Source organism: Tasmannia lanceolata, unplaced genomic scaffold, assembly GCF_043159265.1.
Source record: "Tasmannia lanceolata isolate RefF3 unplaced genomic scaffold, GAP_Taslan_0.1 ptg000013l, whole genome shotgun sequence".
NCBI classification, from domain to species: domain Eukaryota; kingdom Viridiplantae; phylum Streptophyta; class Magnoliopsida; order Canellales; family Winteraceae; genus Tasmannia; species Tasmannia lanceolata.
Genome location: NW_027518690.1, coordinates 44,200,795 through 44,223,952, shown reverse-complemented (window position 1 = coordinate 44,223,952; position 23,158 = coordinate 44,200,795). Strand labels below are relative to the sequence as shown.

The 23,158-nt window shown below is 37.6% G+C and overlaps 1 protein-coding gene across 1 annotated transcript; it reads left to right on the top strand.

Moving 5' to 3' along the window:
- Positions 1 to 925: 925 nt before the first annotated feature.
- LOC143890208 (Transducin/WD40 repeat-like superfamily protein) lies at positions 926 to 22,685 on the top strand. The gene is made up of 10 exons (XM_077394800.1): positions 926 to 1,183; positions 5,451 to 8,186; positions 8,270 to 8,373; positions 9,592 to 9,661; positions 12,152 to 12,895; positions 15,566 to 15,768; positions 17,715 to 17,838; positions 19,381 to 19,587; positions 21,549 to 22,146; positions 22,301 to 22,685. The coding sequence occupies exons 1-9, from the start codon at positions 1,022 to 1,024 to the stop codon at positions 21,690 to 21,692; spliced, it is 4,494 nt and encodes a 1,497-aa protein (XP_077250915.1). The 5' UTR covers positions 926 to 1,021; the 3' UTR covers positions 21,693 to 22,146; positions 22,301 to 22,685.
- The last annotated feature ends 473 nt before the right edge of the window (positions 22,686 to 23,158 follow it).

Here is a 23,158-nt window from a genome sequence, read left to right as displayed (position 1 = left end):
TGCTATAAATTTAGGGCAGTGATAATTCGACCTCCTTATATCTTAAATCTACCCCATCTCTCTCTAAGCACTGCCCTATATGGGGTCGATTTATCACTGCCCTAAATTTGTCTATAATAGAGACTTCATAGTAGATATTAGGTCGGCTAAGATGAGCATGAACATCTTTTTTCGTACATCTAAGGCCCTATTTGTTTTCGATTTTGAGAACCGAGTGTGAGTCCAAAACTGATTATTGGACACAGAAATCCAAAACGAAGCATGGCCTTGGATGTTGAAGTGATACGTAGGGACGTCAACGGATCCACTTCGGATTTGATCTTCCTACATCTTTGCCATGATTTGTTCACTCTCACAATCGGTTGTCATAATCTTAAACGAACAGGCCTCAGTGTTTTGGGGATTCTGCATTCTGAGTTTGGATCATCACCCATTTCAAACTTAAACTGGACCGTCATAAGACTCTCCTAAGTATTACATTGTACACAATGAGAGAGAGAGAGAATCATAATTGAAATCAAAGCAAGAAAATGAAATGTTTTCTGTTTTGAGTAGGTTTTTAAATGTTACAAAACACAATAGGCATAAAATCCCTGTTTTAAAAGATTCCTATTCCATTCTAATTATTTACAAGATAAATCTGTTGCATGAGAGTGCAGCCACCTCAGATGAATCAAATGAATAAGACAAAATCTATTGAAAAGTGAGCCCATGTGGCTGCTCAGAAGGCACCCGAAATGCCTTCTGCGATGGTCCCTAGCAAACCCTTAAAAAATATGGAATGATCTCCGTTCGTCATGGGCCCAAGACCAGGAGGGTCGTTTCTGCAAGATCAACGGTCTCAATTACACACATACAATGTCCCCTTGTGGGACCCTTAAATAGAGGGTCACCACTATAACAACACGCCCATTCATCACATAATTTCACCTCGCACCAGAAGAAGAGAAGAAGAGAAACGAGAGGGAGCAGAACGTAGGGTTTGGACGATTTTTGTTCAAAGGGTAATTAGTATAAGGAGATGAAATGCCAATCAGTGGCGTGTCTCTGGCCGAGTAATGGAGCCCCACCCCTTCATAAAATAACAGCATCAATCGTCTTAAATCAGCCCCCAACCCTTTACACTGGGGGATCTGATGGCTCCATCATCTGGTGGAATTTCTCCGGCAACGAATCTAAGCCGGTAACACCATTTCCTCTTAATTCATTATTTCGATTCTCTCTATGAAAACACAATCCTGTAATGAATTCAAATTCAATTCAATTTTAGTTTACCTTGACTGCAATTCTAGAAATCACATGCCAAGGAATGAAATCTTCTGTATCTCTACTTTTTTTCTCTACATTTTGATGTCCGGAGAATCTGATTTTATGAGTAGTTTATATGGCCACGTTTGGATACTAGCAAGATTTAGATTTGGATTTAGTTGATATTTTGAACTAGATGAGATCCTTAGATTTCCAAATCAGCTACAACAGTTCAAAAAATTCCGATTTTCAATCTTTTCTGCGAGACATTATTTGGAAATCAATATTTGTGGTGACTTCCGTTACCATCGCTGCTCCTAGACGTTGCTCCGGCAGCAGCGAGACATCCCTCCCTCTCTCTCTCTCTCTCTCTCTCTCTCTCTCTCTCTCTCTCTTAAAACATGATCATGAAGATGATTGATGTGTTTGGTATCCAAAACTCAAATCCAAATCAAAATACAAATGCATGAGGTATCCAAACGGGCCCTAAAGTTTTTTGAAAAATTATGGACGAGGGGGTGCGGCCTTATGGCCTTATCAAATACCGAGTTGGAATGGACTCTACAATGAGCCCTAGTTTTGTTTAATTTTGAGAGACTCAAAATTGTAGTTAGTATACATAGTTGAACCTTTCCAGCTCTGCATTTGGAGAGCCTACGGAAAGCTCTAAAGAAAGTAAAGAAAAAATGAGTCCAAATTATCATTGAAAATCAACATGTGAAGCATGTAATAAGCGTGATTGGAAGCAAACAAGAAGTACATAGAAAGAGTAGGCTTGTAGTAGGTTAAGGAGAAAGGATTGATACAGGTAAGAATCATAAGAAAAAAAGAAGACTTCATGACTGATTAAAATTACAAGTTTTATGACTTTACAATTTCACATTTTTTACCCATATATATATATATATATATATATATATATTAATATTAAGCTTTTGGAAAATGATCCACAACATTTTTATTTTAATCTTAAGATGAGTTTTCAAGTTTTAATTGTACTCTTTTTAAATATGTTCTTTCGTTATTATCAAAAGCAGAAAATATTCTTTTAGGAAGAAATAATCACCCAAATAGGAAGCGTACTCTTAATTAGGAGGAAACACGTTTGAAGCTTCCCCTATATTTGGGAAGCGAAAAGAACTTAGATTCCGAAGTGAGTTTCCGGGGAAGCGAGCTTCTCATCTAACTAGGAAGTTTCCGGTAACTATGGACTAAACTCTATTCTCACATTTTGCGGACATTGACAAACCAGGACCAAGGGGCGCTGGTCTGTTGACTGATTCTTTAAATTCTGGAGAAATGGATGCAAAAATACTTGACCTGATGGAATATCTTTTTAGAATATCACTTGATGATATTGTGTAATTTCAACCTTCATAGAAATCCTCTCAGCCTTTTTTACATGAGACAAGGAACATATTTCTTCTAGGACATGAGTGTGCCTTAATTTAAGGATAATCACTTTGTTTTATGCTAAGGAGCCCAAAACAGTTTTGTTCTACCTTTGCTCATATCTTCACTTTTATCTCTCGACAAAAGGCTCTAACTTGGCGAACATCCTTATTTTTAGCCCTCTATCACTTCTTCACCATCTCCTTAGGTCTAGTGAACTATCCATAATTCGCGTTTGAAAGCCTATGGGTTGAACTTCATCTCTTCCGAGGTCAAAGTACTTAAGACTTCATATCTAAGCATGATCTTGTTGACCTTCCCTTACAAGTGGGAAAGTTTACCTGGTTTAGCAGAGAACTCCCCCTATATTGTTTAGGTTGGATAGATTCCGTATTTCTTCGGACTGGGAATATCATTTCCCTAATTCATTTCAAAGATTGCTATCTGACAGTATCTCATATCATGCCCCACTTCTCTTCGAAAGTAGGACAAGATGAGGTGTCTGACTTCTTTTGATTCGAACAAATCTGGTTAACTGATTGTGAATTCAAATATTTTGTGATCGATTGGTGAAATTATTTTAATGCAGAAGGGAGACCCCACTGTCAGATTTTTTCGCAAGCTCAAGTTTGTGAAAGGTGTCATTTGCAACAAGAATAAGATACACTTTAAAAACTGTGCCATGTGAAGGAGCGTTAGTTGAGATGAGATTGCTCTTTTTGACAGAAAGGATGAGGTGGCGTCACTCTCTATGGGTGAGCATAAGTTGAGGGATCTTTTAAAAAATGAGTGACTTAAGGTCGTAATCAAGAAGAAATCCTTTGCAGGGAGAGATCCCGATCCTTGTGGTTGATTGCGGGTGGCCCATAGTTTCATCAAACAACCACTTCTAGGGGAAGGAGAAAGCTTATTAACAAGCTTGTTATCTCTGATCATGAATATAAAGCTATGGATGGAATGGAGGAGGAAATTGTTAAATGTTTTTCAAAGATGTTACAATCTGAATGGGGAAAAAATAGACCTTGGATTTTTGGAGATCTCCCTCAAATTCCTAAGGAGGAAGCATCTAATTTTGAGTTCCGCTTCTCTAAGGAAGGGTTCTGTAGCCTTGCTACACTTTGTAGAAGGCTTCTGCGGCGATGTTTGGAGCAGTGAGATCTGAAGCGGAATTCCTTTGGAAATGCTGAGCCACATCATGTGACTCTGTCACGTCATTTCTTCTAGCCCTATTAGTAAGGGGAGGAGGAGGTGGGATTTCTAGCACGGCAGCAGCTGTGGGCCCTTACAGATGCGCAGTGATGTAGGCTAGGGAGATAAAAGAAGAGAAGAATTAAAAGTAGAAGAGAAGAAATGAGGAAGAAGAATAGAAATCAGCAGGAGAGAGGAAACTCAATCAATATTCTCAGTAATCATTCAAAAAGTAAACAAAAAGCTGTAAATTGGCCTGTAAATAGGCATTTAAGAATCCCTAAAAGACTAAAATACCATTAAAAGCAATAAAGACCGATGTAACTCTAATAATACTAACTAATCCCCAAAATAACCCTAAGAACAATAAAAAGATCCATACGGGGCTCCCTAAGTGCGGCTCCGCCTAGAATAAACCTGCAAAGGACGTCTACGATCTCCATCAAGCAGGCTGGTAGATGCGCCTCTCTCATGTAAGGGGCGAGTCATGCTATTGATCGATTGGCTGCAGTGTGGCTCTGCTGCTAATTGTGCCGCCGTCAGTGTCCTAGGCCGTGTCAAAGTCAGTACAGGCTTGGCACACTCCAGGGTTAGGACTGCAGCAGTATTCAACCTATGCAATACCTTAAAAAAAAAATGTATTCAACCTATGCAAAGACAAGGCCCCTAGACTAGATGGATTATCTATTTTTTTTCTTTCAATAGTTATGGGTGGTAGTTGGACCTGACCTGATGTTAATGATGGATGAGGTTTATTACTGTCACTGCATATCCAATGCATTCAATGCCTTCGTTTTTTCTCTGATTCCCAAAGTCAGGAACACGGAAAATCTTAAGGACCTTAGACCCACCAGTGACCAGTCTTATTGGAAGTGTGTATAAGATTATTTGTAAGGTCTTAAGGCTAGAGCAGGTAATGCTCTTATTGGTTGGAGCTAACCAGAGTGGCTTTGTTTCCAACCGTCAATTTTTTGATGGGATTGTGGTGGCTAATGAAGTTATCAATTAAATAAAGATATATGTTTCTCGAGGTATGATCCTTAAGCTGGAACCTGAAAAAACCTACTATATACTTGAATGACCCCTTCTATTGTTGAGATGTGCATTATGAGCTTTGGTTTTGAATGGAGAAAGTGGATTGAATGGCATATTTCGACTGCCCACTTTTTCATTCTTATTAATGGTGGCCAGGTGGGTCATTTTGGTATTTCTAGAGGTCTTAGGCAGGGGGATCCTGAAAATCTTGGTTATATCTTTTCTAACTTGTGTCATCTAGTTTTCTTTTGGGGCCTGCTGCTTGCTCTGGGGGCCGTATCTCTCATCTCCAGTACATTTACGACACTTGTCTTCGCAGAGGCTTCCTTATTTCAGGCCACTAGGATCACTTCCTTATTTAAGGCTCATTCTTTCATTAGCTTGTAGTTTCTGCTTCAAATAGAATCGTTTATGCATTCATGTGTGCAACTGGTCTTTGAGACAAATGGAGTTTGTTGGTTCCTAATAGTGTACCAGAGATTTTTATAGTTGTGCTCTACTCTACTACTTTTTTTTTTATGACACACTGTTTTTACAATGTAGCCTGCAAGCTTTTATATTTTATCTTTTCCCCATAACATTGACAGGAAATTTGGCCAATGGCAATGTTGTGTGGTCATGCTGCAGCCATAGCAGACCTAGAAATTTGCATGCCTATAGGTGGAGAGATGGAGAACTCAAGTAATGGAAAATCTGCACCAGTTGGTCCTATTTCACTAATAAGTGCTTGTACCGATGGTGTGTTATGCGTCTGGAGTAGAGGTAGTGGGCATTGTAGACGCAGAAGAAAAATGCCTCCATGGGTAGGGACTCCATCTATGATGTCATCTTTGCCTATGTCCAGACGATATGTTTGTATTTCTTGCAATTGTGTTGCATCGAGCTATCATGCAGCTGAAACTGCTGATGTGGCGAACATTTGCAGTATCCAAAATGAGAACATAATTGATAGAGACACTCATTATAGAAGGACTGCAAAGTGTGCTGTTGTCATTGTTGATTCATGTACTCTCAATATTGTTCAGACGATCTTTCATGGTAGTTTATCTATCGGACCACTAAAATTCATGGAGGTGGTTTCCGAAGATACGAGAAAACAATCTGTGATTTTGGCAGATACACTTGGAAAGGTGCAGTCATTTGCAATACTGAATGAGTCTGATCCAAAGAATGTAAGTGGGAGTGTCCTTCAGAAAAGTTCTTCGCAGATGGGGATATCTATTGATGTAGACAGTTCATCTGACGGAGTACAAGCGGTATCAGTTGCAACCCATGGAAAGCTCTTGGCTCTTGTTTTTAGGACCTACTGTATATTTAAGTCAATGACTAATGAGACTACTCTGGGCGAGATATCTTTAGCAAACAGTTCTCTGTGCAATGAAAGCTTTCCATCTCATGCATATATCAAAGGGGGCACGTTTCTTCAAATTGACTATGGTGATGATGCATTAGAAAGCTTTGCTGTATGGAGTAACACTGGTGCTGCAATGATATACACGATATCGGTTGCAGGTGATACATTTAACTTTGAGTGTATGTGCAAAGTTCCCGCTATTTCTCAACAATGTGATGTGGAAATATCAGTTAGTTTTTGTCAGTTGAACAATTATCTTCTTCGGATAGAATCAATCTGCGTTGATGCTGAAGAATTGTTGTTATGGAAACCTCATGTTTCTATTTGGCTGTTATGTAAGCCACCCATTGTTCTGCTTGATACCCCTGGGAATTTAGGCAACAATTCTGGTGATCCTTACTCATGCATTATGCTTGGGGAAGGTGGTTTTATAGGTGATTGGATTGGGAGACCCTTCTCTCATTCTAAAATGGAGTATCTCAAGAACAATGTATGCTTAAAAGCTTCTAAAGTTGAAGCTGCTGAAAGTTCTACACAAAGTTGTTTTTCAAGTCCCACAAATTTAAATATTTCCGGTGGAGAACATGGTGATGGTCTTCTGCTGAAAGGAAAGATTGTATCATCTTCACTGGTACTTTCTGAAGAATTTTACGCGCCATATGCGGTAGTGTATGGCTTCTATAGTGGTGAAATAGAAGTAGTTCGATTCGAGACGTTCTTTCAGGAACTAAATTTTGTTGATGAAAGTCTACAGCATAACATTTGCCCTCGTATATCTGAACAGTCTTTTTCAGGCCACAATGGTGCCGTATTTTGTATGGCAGCACATCATATGGTAAACGGACAGAATTTCAAACAGGTGTTAATATCGGGAAGCTCGGACTGCACGGTTCGTATATGGGATCTAGATTCCGGAAGTCTTGTTTCAGTAATGCACCATCATGTGGGTCCAGTCAGACAAATTATTTTGCCGGCACCCTGGACTGACCATCCATGGTGTGATTGTTTTCTCTCTGTTGGGGAGGATTTGTGTGTGGCTCTTGTTTCGCTGGAGACTCTGAGGGTTGAACGAATGTTTCCTGGACATCCGAGCTGTCCATCAATGGTTGTATGGGATAGTGTGAAAGGTTATGTAGCGTGTCTATGCCAGAATATCTCGCCATCATCTGACACAGTTAATATTTTATATCTTTGGGATGTAAAGACAGGTGCTCGGGAGCGGGTCCTTCGCGGTACGGCTTCTCATTCAATGTTTGACCATTTCTGTAGGGGTATTAATGTAAATTCAATAACAGACAACATTTTGGGTGGGACCACTTCAGCATCCTCTTTGCTTCTTTCTGTACTTGAAGACACACAATTTTCACCTTCTCATGTTGCAAATCTTGAGAAGGGGGTTACACCATTACCTGGGTTGGATGGTCCTGTAGCACACATCAGCAAAGGCAAGCTGCCAATGTCAAAATCATCTCATGAATTTTTTTCAGAGAATGGTTCTGTAACAGGAGCTCCTTCACAGCCGCTCTTTCAAAACAAGAGACATCATATCAAATGCTCTTGTCCTTTTCCCGGAATTGCTACTCTCAAATTTGATCTTTCGTCATTGATGTATCCATGTCAAACACATAAAAAGTTCTTACATGGTGGTAAGAAAGAGAATCCCCATGTCTTGAATGTGGACCCCACAACGCCAACTTTGCACCGTATTGGTTCAAATGATAGTTCTGATGTACAGGCAGCTACAGGTCACCTCATGGAAGAACCTTCATGGGTCAGGTCGCTCGAAGGATGTTTACTTCGCTTCAGCTTATCTTTTCTCCACTTGTGGGATGTGGACCATGAGCTGGATAAATTGCTGACTGATGAAATGCATATATTTAGGCCAGAGGGATTCATTGTATCTTCTGGGTTGCCAGGGGATAGAGGGTCACTAACATTGACATTTCCTGGTCTGCAAGCTATTCTTGAGGTATTTTTAATGATCCATAGATATTATCTGGACATATTCTTGGAGTCCTTCACTAATACTAAGACTTTACCTTAACTTCTCAGCTTTGGAGGTCATCCTCAGAGTTTTGCGCAATGCGATCTTTGACAATGGTTTCCCTTGCCCAGCGCATGATCAGCTTGTCTCACTCTAGTTCAGCAGCTAGTTGGTACACTTTACATTTCTGGTTTCCATTTATTTTAAATATACTACCTTGTTTGATATAAAGATTGATCTGGAACATGGCAATTTTTCGGAGAAAAAAATTACTGGTATGCGGTGATGCAAGTTACTGCTGTTGAGTTATTATTTCAGGTAGAGCTCATGCTCTAAAAGTTTCAACATAAAACATATCAAGAGAAAACATAAAAACCACTTAGAAAAAGCTGTATAATGGTGCCCTAAATGACCCGAAGTTTATCTTAATCTCAGTCCGTTGTCATGTAATCTAGCCCTTGGAATTCATTATTTTCCTAATCCCATCCAAATGAAATCTACAAAAGTTAACAAAATCCCTAATCTTATTAAAGCCATCTTTAACTAAATAGTCTTTAATTTTGTGAGTGAATTTTGTGCTATTTTTGAAGTTCGGAATGACATCATGACAAGCCATATAGAGCTTAACATGGATACTCATGCAAAAGCTTATGCATCCTGGAAGTTCCCTTCTCAATTTGAAGGAATCCCCTTTTCCGGTTGCACCAGTGATTCTAGTCTTCAATGAGAGAATGCACTAGTTTTGATACTTGACACCTCTACTTCTTGTGGCCCGTGGGATAAATGCACACCCGGAGGTGTGACGTACGGGCCATGTTTAGGATGACTTTGATGCAAGTCAACTACGTGATGAGTAAAGACATGAATGTTTACAAAATTAGCCCTACCTGTCCATCCAAGTACATAATAAAACAGTTGCCTTTGCAGGCCACAGTTTCCTACATAAATGACTAAAGAAAAGGTTAAAACTCTACCTGTTGAAAAGAAAAAACACTATGTAACTCATCATACTCAAGTTCTTACTGATGCCAAGAGTACAAGGAAATAAAATTGTTGGATGGTCCTCTAATGTGAACTTTCTTGGAATATGTTATGTCCTGCTACTAGAATTAGAATAACTGCTCGTAATTTGATAAAAATTAGCTTGATTGCAGAGCAATTGTTTTGGTGTGACCATGTATTTTGTCTGATATGCTTTGTTGCTACATCATGATATGTTTGTGGCTCCTTGGTTTTTTTTGAGCCCATGTTTTGTTTAACTCACGCTTTACCTGATATGTATTATTTTGCAGTGCCTAGGCATCATGATATGTTTGTGGCTCCTTGGTTTTATTTTTTGAGCCCATGTTTTGTTTAACTCGCGCTTTACCTGATATGTATTATTTTGCAGTGCCTTGGCAGCATTTTATACTCGCAATTTTGCGGAGAAGGTTCCGGACATAAAGCCACCTTTGCTCCAGGTTGTGTAGAGTGCATGATGGTTTGACATCATCTCTTACATCTTAACATTATATATGGAGTATGATCATTTATGGTAACCCTGGAACTCCTGAAAATTAAGTAGAAGGTATATTCGAAAGCATTATACATGGAGTGTGATAGTTTATGGTAACCCTGAAACTCGTGTAAATTAAGTAGAATGGATATTCTAAACAAGTAGATCTTTCCTCAAGAGTCAAAGCTGAAGTAACCCATGCTTACATCTTGGCTGCATGAGGTGCATTACCCAGTTTTTTACCTAATTAAACATCAATATTTTAATGGCTCTGACGGTGTTACATTTAACATAACTTCCTTTGTCTTCACTATATAGGAATGTTGATTTTCGTAGTTGGCAAGTGGTCCATGTTATGAACCTGTCCTTGGTTCTATCTCTTTTTCACCTACCTGTCAAAGTGTACATATTGATGATGGAACAAAAACATGCTCAAGCTTGCCAAAAAAACATGCTCAAGTTTGCCAAAGCTAGCTTAGTCTACTTTATGCATCTATGCTATCTAGAACAGACTTGATAGAAATGCTTGTTATTTGTATGTACTGCTCATAACACATAACATAGGGCTCCGTGAAGCTTTTCTAAAGTTCAATTTGGGAAACACTTATATCCCTTCGAGAGTTTATCATTTTCCCTGTATGACTCAATTAGGAAAATGCTTATATTCCTTCGAGAGTTTATCCTTTTCCCTGCATGATTGATTTTTGGGCTTAACCTCCCCACTGGCATCATATTTTGAATGCTGTTGACAGAGGCTAGCTAACTATTGATGCTGCTTTACTCTGAAGATACTGAAAAATACTTTCTTTTTAAGGAAAGGTTTTTCCAATAGTTCCATTTAAAAAAAAAAAAAGGTTTTTCCAATAGTTGGATCATTCATAGTGGTTTTATTGTGTGCTTAGAGGCTGAGGGTGGGACTATTCATTTCTCAACCAGTCCAATCTACTCATTATTTGCTGGAATTAATGCTATTATATATTGTGCTAGGATGTTGAGTTTCCTCTGCTGGACTCAACAAGAAATCCTTGTAGATCCTTCATAAATTCCCAGAAATGTCACCATAATTCTTCAAGATAGAAGCAGCGGAAAATCCTTGAATTTGTTGCAGTCACACTATATGTTTGCCCTCCAGTGACATTGTCACTTCCACTGAATTTTGGGCTGCTATTTTGAGCAGCAAAATCTTGCACATCTAGAGAAATGGTGACCTCCAACATATCTTCCAGAAGAGATTTGGATTCTATAAAATGGATATTTTGTCAAGTAGTGACACCCTTAAGGAAGCGAGGATATTTCCTCTTGGTTTTACCTGAAATGTGGTCCGCATTACAAATCCTGGTAGTTGCTTGTCAAAGACAGATTGAGTGGAAATATTTTCCACTAATTTGAGGAACGTATAAGGAGTTCTTCTCTCTCATTCCTTCCATAGGAGGGCCCTTTCTTTATATGTTTCTATTTGTAGTTAACCATTGTAAAAGCCAATATCTGGTGAAATACTGAAATCTGAAACTATTGGAAACCTTCTTGTATTATACATACAGGGAACTTTCATGCTACTTTTTGAATTTTTTGAAAGTTAGTAGAAACTGTTTACTGTGACATATTTTGATTTACAAAAGCAATTGTTTTGAAGTGTTTGGGGATATGGATCAACTTCGAGAAGGTAGGACATTGCGCATATTGCCAACACTGGTGAGAATAAATCTTACTCGCCTGATTTGGAGATTCTCACAATAGTGAACTAGAAGGCTCTGACTATCTAGAAGTTTCAAGATGTAGGGTTTAGTTTGCTGCTGTCTTCTGGGGACTTTCATACGTCTTCTAATCTCAGGACTTTCTAAGTGTACTGTTTGTGATATGTCTTCTAGCTTTCCTTTGTTCTGGACTTTTGAGCCTCTTTTAAGTCTCTATGGGGTTGAAGGCTTCTTTCTTTGGTGTTGATGTTTGTAGGGCTTTAGTTTGCATAAGACTAGAGAACACATCATACTTTCCTTTGGAAACTGCAGAATTTTATGCTATTCTTTAAAAATATCGACTTTTGAATTTAGAGTAGGAAGTTGAATTTGCCCTATTTCTTGTTGCTAGACATGCTGGGTGATGTTTTCCCAAATTTTGATTCTTAGTGGCTATAATTCTGTGTTGTTTTTTTTATTAGGTTTCTTTATTTGTCCACAACTATGGTCTTCCAAATTGAAATTGATATCAGGTTTTCTTGATCTGTCTCAAATGTGGTCTCCCACTGAAATTTGTATTTTTATTCTAGTGTATTGTTTCTATCTTTGATTATGTTCACTAGCATATTGTAGCGGCATTGTTCTTCTAGCTGTATCCTCACTATCAAGAACTTCTAGTAATACTTAGGATCTATGGAGTAGGTTATTTGTGTTGTTGTTGAGATTTTTGTAAGTAATGGTACCATGGGTTCTCTGTCTAATTTAATTCACAATCTGTACAGCTCTTAGTGAGTTTTTGGCAAGATCCAAGTGAACATGTGCGAATGGCTGCACGTTCTTTGTTTCATTGTGCTGCTTCACGGGCTGTTCCACCTCCCCTTTGTAGTCCACAAGCAATTCAACATGAATTACATTCGAGCTTAATAAATGGCGTGGGAGAAACACAAGGGGGTGATCAGGAAGATCAAAGCACCGTACTTTCATGGCTGGAGTCATTTGAAATGCAAGATTGGATTTCGTGTATTGGAGGAACAAGCCAAGATGCAATGGCCTCTCATATTATTGTGGCGGCAGCATTAGTTGTTTGGTATCCAAGTCTCGTGAAACCTAATCTTTCTATGTTGGTTGTTCATCCATTAATGAAGCTGGTTATGGCCATGAGTGACAAATATAGTTCAACTGCCGCAGAGCTCCTAGCAGAGGGGATGGAAAGTGCATGGAAGGCATGCATTGGTCCCGAAATACCTCGATTGGTTGGAGATATATTTTTCCAAATAGAGTGCGTAAGTGGCCCATCAGCTAACACTGCCAAACAAAATCCATCCTTGGCTGTTACTATTCGGGATACTTTAGTAGGGATTCTTCTTCCAAGCTTAGCAATGGCTGATATAACAGGATTTCTAAATGTAATAGAAAGTCAGATTTGGGCCACTTCCTCGGATTCACCCGTTCATTTAGTATCACTTATGACTCTTGTCAGGGTTGTACGCAGTGGTCCAAAACTCTTGGCTCCACATCTTGACAAGGTAAGAGTCGAGACAATTTTTATCTCCTTATTGTTTCATTGCTTTCAACAATTATGGTTGTTATGAACAGTCTTTTTGTTCTTTGTATTTCAATTTTCTCTCTTTCTTTAGTTTGTTGTAAAATACTATTGCAGTCATTGTTCATTTACTTGATATGTCATGTGCCCTTGTAAATTACATACATTCAATGAACCATTTTCTTGTCAATCACATATCTTTGGCATTTTTGCGTTTCCAGAAACTGTATGCGTTCATATCTCCAACATCCTGTGCTATTGTAGAATTCTGTGATGCATGTTTATTGAATTCCCTCAAGAAATCTTTTCCACCTAAACATATAGAATATGAAGATTAAAAGCGGAAAATTTCTGCACGATGTAATATTTTATTCATCGCACCTCTTCCATTTTGCTCTTTACGTCCTCCAAACCTGCATCAATATTTTATTGATGTGATCCAGCAGTCTTAGTCATTAGATTCGATTGTTTTATATTGGACATCTGTTATTTTTCATTTTCTGCTGGATTTTCTTTGGATTTAGTGACATTTATCTAGCCTAGATGTTGGGGATCTACATAAGCCTATGACCCACTACTACGCAATACCCATGGCCTATTACCCGAGTCCAAACATATCACTAGTGCAAAGTACAAACTTGATCTTTTCTTGATCTTGATCTCTCTCCTTGATTTTTATCTCTTTCCTTCCTCTTGATCTCTATCTTGTTCTTGATTCATTATCCTTTTCTCTTTATCTTGGCTGAGATCAACCCTTCTTTCCCTCACTCTAGCTTTCTCTCTCGGATACATCCCGCGGTAGACGATCAAGGCACGACTTCTCCCCCCTCCCCCCCCTTCTCTCTCTCTCTCTCTCTCTCGGACACATCTTGCGGTAGACGATCAAGACACAAAGCCCGGCACGTCACTCCAAGGTATAGATCCCACGATCTCTATCTTTCCCATCACCCTCACAACCCTTACCTAATCATTGGTCAACTCTTGTCACTTGATTACCTACCTAGATCCCATCCATCGACCATTACTCCCATACCCGTTAGTATTTTTGGGCCATATTTTTTTATAGATTTGATTTTTATGAAAAATTTAAATTAAGATATGATTTTATTCATTAGTTAGCTGTTATATTTTGGGATTATTATATAGAACGTGTTTGGGATGAACTAATTTCTTTTGATGAACGAAATTTAAAGCTTAGTATTTCTTTGAAAACCTTAGCTGAGTTTTGATTATTATGTTATGTTTATTCTGATTTGGGAATGCATGTTACTGATTTTATTGAATTAAAACTCATTTTATGATCCTAAGTTCTTAGAAAGTCACCCGTGAACCCTAGGTTTGCATAAATTTGGTATAATAGCTAGGGTCACACATGATTTATTTATTTGCGTTTTCTGTTTATCATGCACTCTCGCCATATTGATAAGTTTGAAATTATAACTGTGAAGAAGCAAAGCGAACTTTTTTGAAGATGTAGGACTGTTATCTAATTAGCACAAATTTCAATTTGTCAAGTGGATACATCAAAAGGAGTAATGCGTGTAAAGGAAAAACAGTAACAACTGGGATAGAAAAAATTGTCTGGGATGGTAGAGATAGAAGCTTTTGGCGAAATTACTTTGGACTATTACCACGTTTATTAAGATTGTAGGATGGGAACAAACCACAGGGATTTACTGTGCAAAAAATGATTAGGAAAATATAGAATAAAAAGGTAATAAACGTTTCAGAAGTAAATGCTATCTATTACAAAAACATTACACCATCCACACTTATTAGAAGCAAAAAAAATCATTGTACCTGCCTTGAAGGTGGGATAAACTTTAATTTCACGCATAGCATCAAGTGACAATTGTCCTTGGAACATATTTGTCTCCACGTAATTAAGCGCAACTGATTTTACTTTTTTCAACCGATTTTACAAAATTACTGAAAATGACGTGAATCCAATCAAGGACACTTTTCTGACTCTTTATGAAAGGGCGCCCTTGGCTCTATCATTCCTCATATATATATATATATATATATATATATATATATATATATAGAGTATGGCTCTTACTCCCCTGAAAGGGTCTTTTTCCTGTTCTTCACATCAACACTATGTTTCATAACACATATTTATATGTATTTACTTACTAATATCTATTTCGCCCATTTGTATACATTTGCCTGAAGGTATATTTTGAACATTTCAAAATGACCGTGTGGGTGTTCAAATTAAAAGAGGAATTATTGTGAACCACTACCAACAGATGACATAAAACCATATATAACTTGGAAATTATGCAACTTGGAGGCTTTTTTCTCATCTGTGATGTAGTTTCTCACAAATAACCTTTTACCATCTCAAATATGCCTAATTGTGAATCCATGTTCATCATGTCTGTTGTCTTAAGTATCATCAGCTCTTATGTGGTCGATACTACGTCTGAATTTGAGCTTATTTTGTGTGATCATACTGGAAATGGATCATCAAAACAAAACTATATTGTTGCCACTTTATAGGTGCAATTTCTCGGGAATCTATGCATGGTGACGAGTGTATTTGGTGAAATGAGTTATGTCATTTTGAGAAATCTAATGAATGCTTGGTTTATAGAATTTGGCTTTTATTCCTAAAATGTCCTAGGCTTACAAATCCCTTCTATAGGTAATAAATTTTGTTTTGCAAACTATGGACCAAGGGAACTCGGTCATGCGAAAAGCTTGTCTTCACTGCTCCATGGCTGCATTGAGGGAACTGGTACGTGTTTTTCCAATGATAGCGTTCAATGAGGCATTAACACGGTTGGCTGTTGGAGAAGCAATTGGAGACATCCACAACGGTACCATTCGAGTATATGACATGCAAAGGTATTTGTGGCAGATGGTGATATGTTTGTTTTCTTTCATGTCTTGAAATCAGAGCATTATTCAAAGCATTTTCTAATAAAACAGTTAAAACTACAAAATCTATTTCACCGTGTTACCTGATTATGTATGATGGTATTTAAATTTGGCACCAGTAAGGAGTTGAGTTTGGAATACCTTGAAGCCAGCCAACTTTATTTGAATTTGGCACCATGTTACCCTGTTATTTTGGCACCAGTTATTTGAATTTGGCACCAGTAAGGAGACGTGTTTGGAATAACTTGAAGCCTGCCAACTTTATCTAGAGTACCAGAATACAAAAAGCATAACTTCGATAAGATTACAACTCTGTTAACTTTTAAATCACAAAAACACATTTCTCAATTTGCTAATTACTTGTAAAGTTATATGGAGTGAAAGAATATTAACTACTTTAAAGGATGGAAAATGTATTTGTACCATAGTCCTTGGAACCTCCTTATAAGGGTTGGGAGCTCGCTTCGGAAACTAAATTCTTCTCGTTTCCAAAAATTTAGCGGAAGCACACTTCCATCATACTTCCTCTTAATTGTAAGTCTGGTTCCTATTTATGTGATTATATTTATTTTAAAGGAAAACAAGCGTTTTTCTCCTTTTGGTAATGCCAAAGTAGCATTTTTAAAATAAAAAAATACTCCTATTTAAAACCTAAAAAAATTAATTTTAAGTTTGAAATTAAGCTTATGTAAATTTTCTTCATAAATTTGTCCTAACTCCTAATGGGAATTTGGGAATAGGGTTTAACATTAAATCTAAGTAACTAAAAAATTCAATATTGTAGCCGACCCCAACTAGTTTGAGACAAAGGTTTAGTTGAGTAAAAATTCAATATTGTAAGGCTACAAATCCCTCGAACTTATAATACAAACCCACATTCACCTACTCTTCAAAAACTAGGATATCACTATCCCTTCCTATGCGTATCTTGTGCACTTCCAATGAAGCGTCTAAACCAAGGTTGCCAGAGCGGGAATCGAAAGCGGGAATCGAAGGCTCCCAGGGAAGAATCATACTCAAGGTTGCCAGAGCGGGAATCGAAGGCTCCCAGGGAAGAATCCTGCTTCCCTGGTCTAAACACCTCATGTTCACTGTCCATCATGTTTTCCACCCGCATCCTTTTTGCTTTCCTCATAGCTTCTTCCTTAGTAATTCCATCTTCTTGCATTTTCTCTTTTTCAAAGCCCTTGCTTAGTCGCTTTCCTCTTCCGCTTCTTGTATTCGGCCCCAATTCTGGCAACTATGATTTGTACATTACTGGTGTCATAATAAAAACCCTTCACGAGTTCAGTTTTGTTAAAAAAAAATGAAGGAATAAAAACGGAAAAAATGCTTTCCTGTACTTTTTGTGGTCAAAACCCTAAGCAGTGGTTGGAATCCCACAATAAGCAAATACAAATCATTTCCTTCTGTAAGTAGTTTCTGTTACAAGCACTACCATAGATTTGTGTTCACAGTCTCAACATGCTCAAAAGCACAAGAATCTGAGTATCATATAACAAACAGATGAGGTATTTGAATGCTATCTTTGCTATTCTGAGGTGGCGGGATGAGGGGAAAAAAAACAAAGAATCCCACATCTCAGGTAAAATGTAAGAAAGACTTTGAATGCCAGATTTTTCTAAGATGTTGGGATGTAATGCTTAGTCGAAGGCACTTAAATTTTTTTAAAAGATCAGGGATTGTCCTTGCACTTCTAGAATAAAGAAATATTGGGTTATCAAAATCAGTGTATTACATGCAATATTGCTGAATTTTTGAATCATGAAATCAACCTTTCTATATTCTCTCAATGTTGTAATCCATGTCAAAACATGTGCAGTCTTTGAATAAATATGCTAAAAGTTGGGAATTAGAATTGCTTAATACCACATTGTTCTACCCAAATAACCTTCTATCACTTATCATTGCAGTGTAACAAAAATAAAGGTTTTGGATGCAAGTGGACCTCCGGGACTTCCAAGTTTACTCGGAGGAGCATCAAATACAATGACTACCACTGCAATTTCAGCTCTGAGCTTCTCACAAGATGGAGAGGTATGTCATGCTGGTTCAACATGCCATCGAGAACCATATATAGAATTAACTATCCATTTTTTCTTCTATAAACTGGGACCAATGTCGGAGCCATTCGTTTATTTACCAATGACTTGGAACTCAGAGAGTTGACTCATTTAGCTGGCCACTTTCTCTGTTTAGAGGATACCCAAACTTTGATTTTATAGAAAAGTCATAGGAGGAAGCCTTAGGAATCTAGGGCCAGGACGGTCATTTCCTGCACGCAATTCATGTGGGCCAGACCATCTTCAGGGCCAGCAGTGAGTAGATGTCTCAGGCCTGGCTTCCTCCCTCATCAAGACATTTTCCGTTTTTATACTGAAATTGCTGATTCAGTGAACAACTCAGTCTTTTCTTTTAGAAATCGGTAAGATTCTCACTGAATTTGGGAAGTTAAACTCTAAACTTGATTGACCAATTTCTGAGTCAAAGCCTTTTTGACATTTTCAGTAAGTTTCTCACTGAATTGGTTTGTGCAAATCATACAAATATGTGTGTATTTTTAACATTATCACAACATCTATACATCTCAAAGTAACTCATACATGGAAAATTATTTAAGATTATCAAATCCATATTTTGGCTGAAGTTGGAGCCAGATCAGAATGCTCCATGTGACATACGACATAAGTCTTCCATTGCAAAAAAAAATTTCACGCAAGAATAATACTCATTGGAAATTGAAAGAAACAAAGAATTTATGTTTGGAATGGTGATTGTAGAATTTCCAGCTTCACATATTTCTGTACCATCCAATCTTTCACCAATCTAAAATTTATTCCTTATCAAATCTGCCTCATTCAAAACAGTCCGCTATTTAAATCTGCCTCAAATTGATTATTTAATAATGCCTTTCATCTAGAATTATATGCAGAACATCCTCATTTATATGTTCATATTCAGTATTCCAAATTTATATTGTTTAATTATTTGCCTTGCTATTCCCAAGAAGACATTTCTGCCATTCCCATTTCTCATCCTGTAGCGTGAGAAGAAATCTTGTTTCTTACCACATACATTCATTGATGAAACACCCTTAAAGTAAATACCATGGGGCTTTCAGATAGTTAGGTTTTCTGTTAGTAGTCTATGTAGCTTTCAGGCTGTACCTTGGACTAGCCATCGTTCGCCTTTACCTTATACTGTGGTGTCTGGCCATTGTCTTGACCTTCTGGTAAATGAAACTCCTTGAATTGTCCATTTAAAAAAAAAAAAAAAAATCCTTGAATTGTCTTTCATGACACCTTTTCCAGTTTTTGCCGTGAGCCTCCAGATTCCACTCGTGAGGAGTCCTCTCTCTTGCTACACATTTGAATTAGTGCCCCATTTCTACTTTTTTTTCTATGATTTAGACAGAGTGAAGTCTAGGGTATAGGAATAACCTTCTAGTCATATATTTGAATTAGTGCAAGCATGCGTGTATTCTAATTGTAAGCATTAAGAAGCCGAAGATATACTTACCAAGTTACCATATATAAGATATTCCTGGAGTTATGCTAACAAAATATCTTTGAAATGCAGGGGCTAGTTGCATTCTCCGAGAATGGGTTGATGATTAGGTGGTGGTCATTGGGAACTGCATGGTGGGACAAACTCAGTAGAAGTCTTATTCCTGTTCAATGCACCAAATTGATTTTCGTCCCTCCTTGGGAAGGATTTTCTCCTAATTCTTCTCGGTCAAGCGTATTTGCAGGCATAGTAGGACGTGATAACCAGGTCAATTCACAGGTGGTTTTCCAACTCTTGACCGTGCTATTATTCACTTATGCATGCCCAATGATGATTTAATTTGTATGGATTTTGCCTTTTTTTTAGTTTTATTGATATATTAATTGTTGATGCCCTTGCAAAACCCAGCTGCAAGGGCGCCCCATTGGAATCCTTGTCACCCAACAGTATTATAATTCCTTTATTTTTACATTTTTCAGTGCCTTTATAAATGCAGTTGGGTGATGTGGATCCAATGGTGCGCTTTTGCGGCCAGACTTTTGCAATGGCTCGTTTCAGTTTAGCATTCCTCTTAATTGTTTGAAAAAATTTAATTTGTCTGCAACCTATGTGACTTTAGACGAGGAGGATTTTGTAAATGTTAGGCACGGACAAGGTTTTAAATTTCGACCGAAATCCGAAATTTCAGGTTTCGGTCGAGACCGAAACCTAAATTGGGTGAAGTCAAAACGTTACAAAATTTCAACCGAAATTTTGAAAATTCGATCGAAATTTTATTTCGAATATCTCCAAAAAATCAGTTTTTTATTCATTATTTAATATTATCCCAAAATTACCGAAATTTCGCCGAAATTTTGTAGGGGATAAATATTACTATATTTTATTTCGATAGATTTCGTCCGAAATTTCGGCTGTTTCGTTGAGGGCCGAAATGCATTCCGAAACCGAAATTTAAAACCTTGGGCACGGACAGTATGCTTAGACACGGGGACTGGAAATTCAACCTGCTTCCACATCTGTACAGTTATATGTTAATACTGAGAGTATGCTATCATTTAGATAATAGTTCATGTAATCATAAGATATAGAAACATTTAGATGAGTATCGAAAAAGTATCGGGAAAAATTTCCACGTAAATAATATTCTATGGGAAAAAATTCCTGGGTCTAGTAGGTTTGAAATTTTCCAGGAAAACAGTGATTTATTTATTTATTTTTGGGGAAAAAGGAGCTTACCAAACACTAGAAAATTCATTTTCCATGGAAAAAATTCCAATAAATATTTTCCATGCATCCAAACTGCCCAGAAAACTATGGTAGTGTACAAATATTGAAACATGGAAAAAGTAGAGATCTTTTCCTTAATAAGCATTGCATATTTGTCCAGTAGTAAAAATGGAGGGTCCTTATCCTATGATCATGCTTCAATATTCTCCTGATTATGAAAGATCTAATTTATAGACAACCATGACTGGTTATTTCATCTGTTGTGTGCAGAAGAATAAAAGATCTAATTTATAGACAACCATGATTGGGTATTTCTTCTATTGTGTGTCTTTCGTTGATCTTGAGATTGAAAATGCATTTGGTTACCCATATGCAACCTTGTGACACTTGGTTATTCTCTACCTAATTATAGCTCAAGCAACCAACTCATGCAGTGAGAGTTTTTATTTTTAATTTGATTATCTTGATTTTTCCAAACTGGAATAGCATTGCCAGAAATGTTTTTCAACGCTTCTGTTACTAGTTTGCAGATTTTGTTGATCCTGCAATTAGATGTCATGGATTGTGTTTGCAAATATTCTAAATAGTGTGGAGCATTTTTCTTGATGATTCTTGGTTTCATCTATAGCAGCATCAGTGATTCAGTGTAAATTAATTAGTACAGTAGGAACTTTTCTGCAATGCATGTGAGCTCTAGTGTCAGCTGTCTTTTTATGAGGTTTGGTGTGTATGCCTATTTCATGCTGATAATAAATCGATTGGCTAAATTGTTATTTGTCCTCTTTGATATTATTGGCAAGGATCTTTTATTTATTTTAAAGAATGTGGAACTTAATCTCTGCCTCTCTTATTTGCACCAATTCATATTTTTCTTCATGCCAATCTAAATTCCATTTGGATCTCTTTGCATCTTGACCTTCCCTCTTGTTTCATCCATAGAATTTTTGATACATTTTGCTAAAGTCAAACCTCAACTTCAATTCTTGGGCATCACCATTGGGTCTTTTTCGTAGGAGAAAACAAAGGAATTGGATGACACAGACAGTTTGAAACTTTTGATTCATAATCTTGATCTCTTTTATCGGCTAGAATGGGTTGGTGCAAGGAAAGTAGTTCTAAGGAGGCATGGTCATGAGTTGGGATCTTTCCAGTTATAAGCATCTATTTGTGCTGGTGGCAAAATTGGTGGGATGCTGTAAAGATGGGTTTCAAAAAGTGAAAGCGTGTTATAGTTTTCTTTAGGAAATATCAACAACAAAGCTGTAGTTTTGAGTGATAGCTACCTCCCATGTATAGCTGACAAGTGCAGGATTTCGATTACCATTCGGCGAGCTTTCCACTGTTCAGTTGATGTTTCCAGTTGTAAGCATCCATTGGTGCTGGTTTGCGAAATTGGTGGGATGCTGTAAAGATGGATCCCTCACACCGCAAAAAGCAATTTAAGCTTTCACAAGTCATGAAATATCATCAACAACAAAGCTGAAATATTGAGTGATAGCTCCCTCCCATGCATAGCTGCCACGTGCAGGATTTTCATGACCATTCAGGGAGCTTTCATATGTACAGTTTTTCTTATCACGAGCCTCGCTTCTTCTCAAGGAAGAGAATCATGTAAGTAAAAGGCTTCTAATATTTATAGGTGTAGGCAGATTTCCATGTCTTTTAGTGCAAATTCTAGCTTATGGATTCTGAACCTGCTATCTTTGTCTTCTTATGAAAGTATTTCGTGTTGACCGAAATTAAATTCATCGTTTTATTATCTTAGGGAGGGGAGTATGATTATCAGAGCTCTGATGATGAGGAGCACAATCATTGGCAAAATGAGGGCAGTGGCTATCACATTGGTAGAATACAGTTAGGCTGAGATGTTACACAGCAGGTACTACCTCTAAATTTATGTACTGTTCCTCATGTAGAAAATGAACCTCAGGTGGTTCTCGAAAAAAGATAGCTAAACAAATTATCACTAGAGTCAATATCAGATAGCAAGAACCATTTCATTGAACATGAGTCTTTTATTTTCAAATTTATTTACGGCTTTCATTAATGAAATTTTTTGATGTAGTGAGTAATAAGCTCTGATTATTCGCTGAAACAATGTGTACTCTTCTCTTTCGCCGCACCCAATCTTTTGCTTTTTTCTAATCCTTTATCCTGTGTTCTACTTTTGGGGAACGGCTCTCAATTTTACCAATGATATCATGGGCGATTGCTTCTGATTCTGATGAATGAACATCGTCTCTTAATTATTTGCTTTCCTGAACGTAATCTAAACCACATGCATGATGCTGGCCGTTCATTTTGGTGGGTCCCAATGGCACGTTTTAAGTGAAAGAGATTGGACAAAAGGGACTGTCCCACCCATTGTAGAGGAGCATGCATGCATATTTAGGGATTTTTTGTCTCTTCAGATGGTTGAGCTCTAGCTAAATTGGTAAAGACTATGTTCTTTGACCCCTGAGGTCTGAGGTTCAATCCCAGCTTACTTGCCAAAAAAATATATCCATCGGATGGGACCTAGAGAGTAGAGAGTACTGAAAAAAGAGATCTGAATATATTTTGGGCGAAGACAAGTTAGGGAGCTCGAATCCCCATGAAATGCAAAGAACACAGGCATTGATCA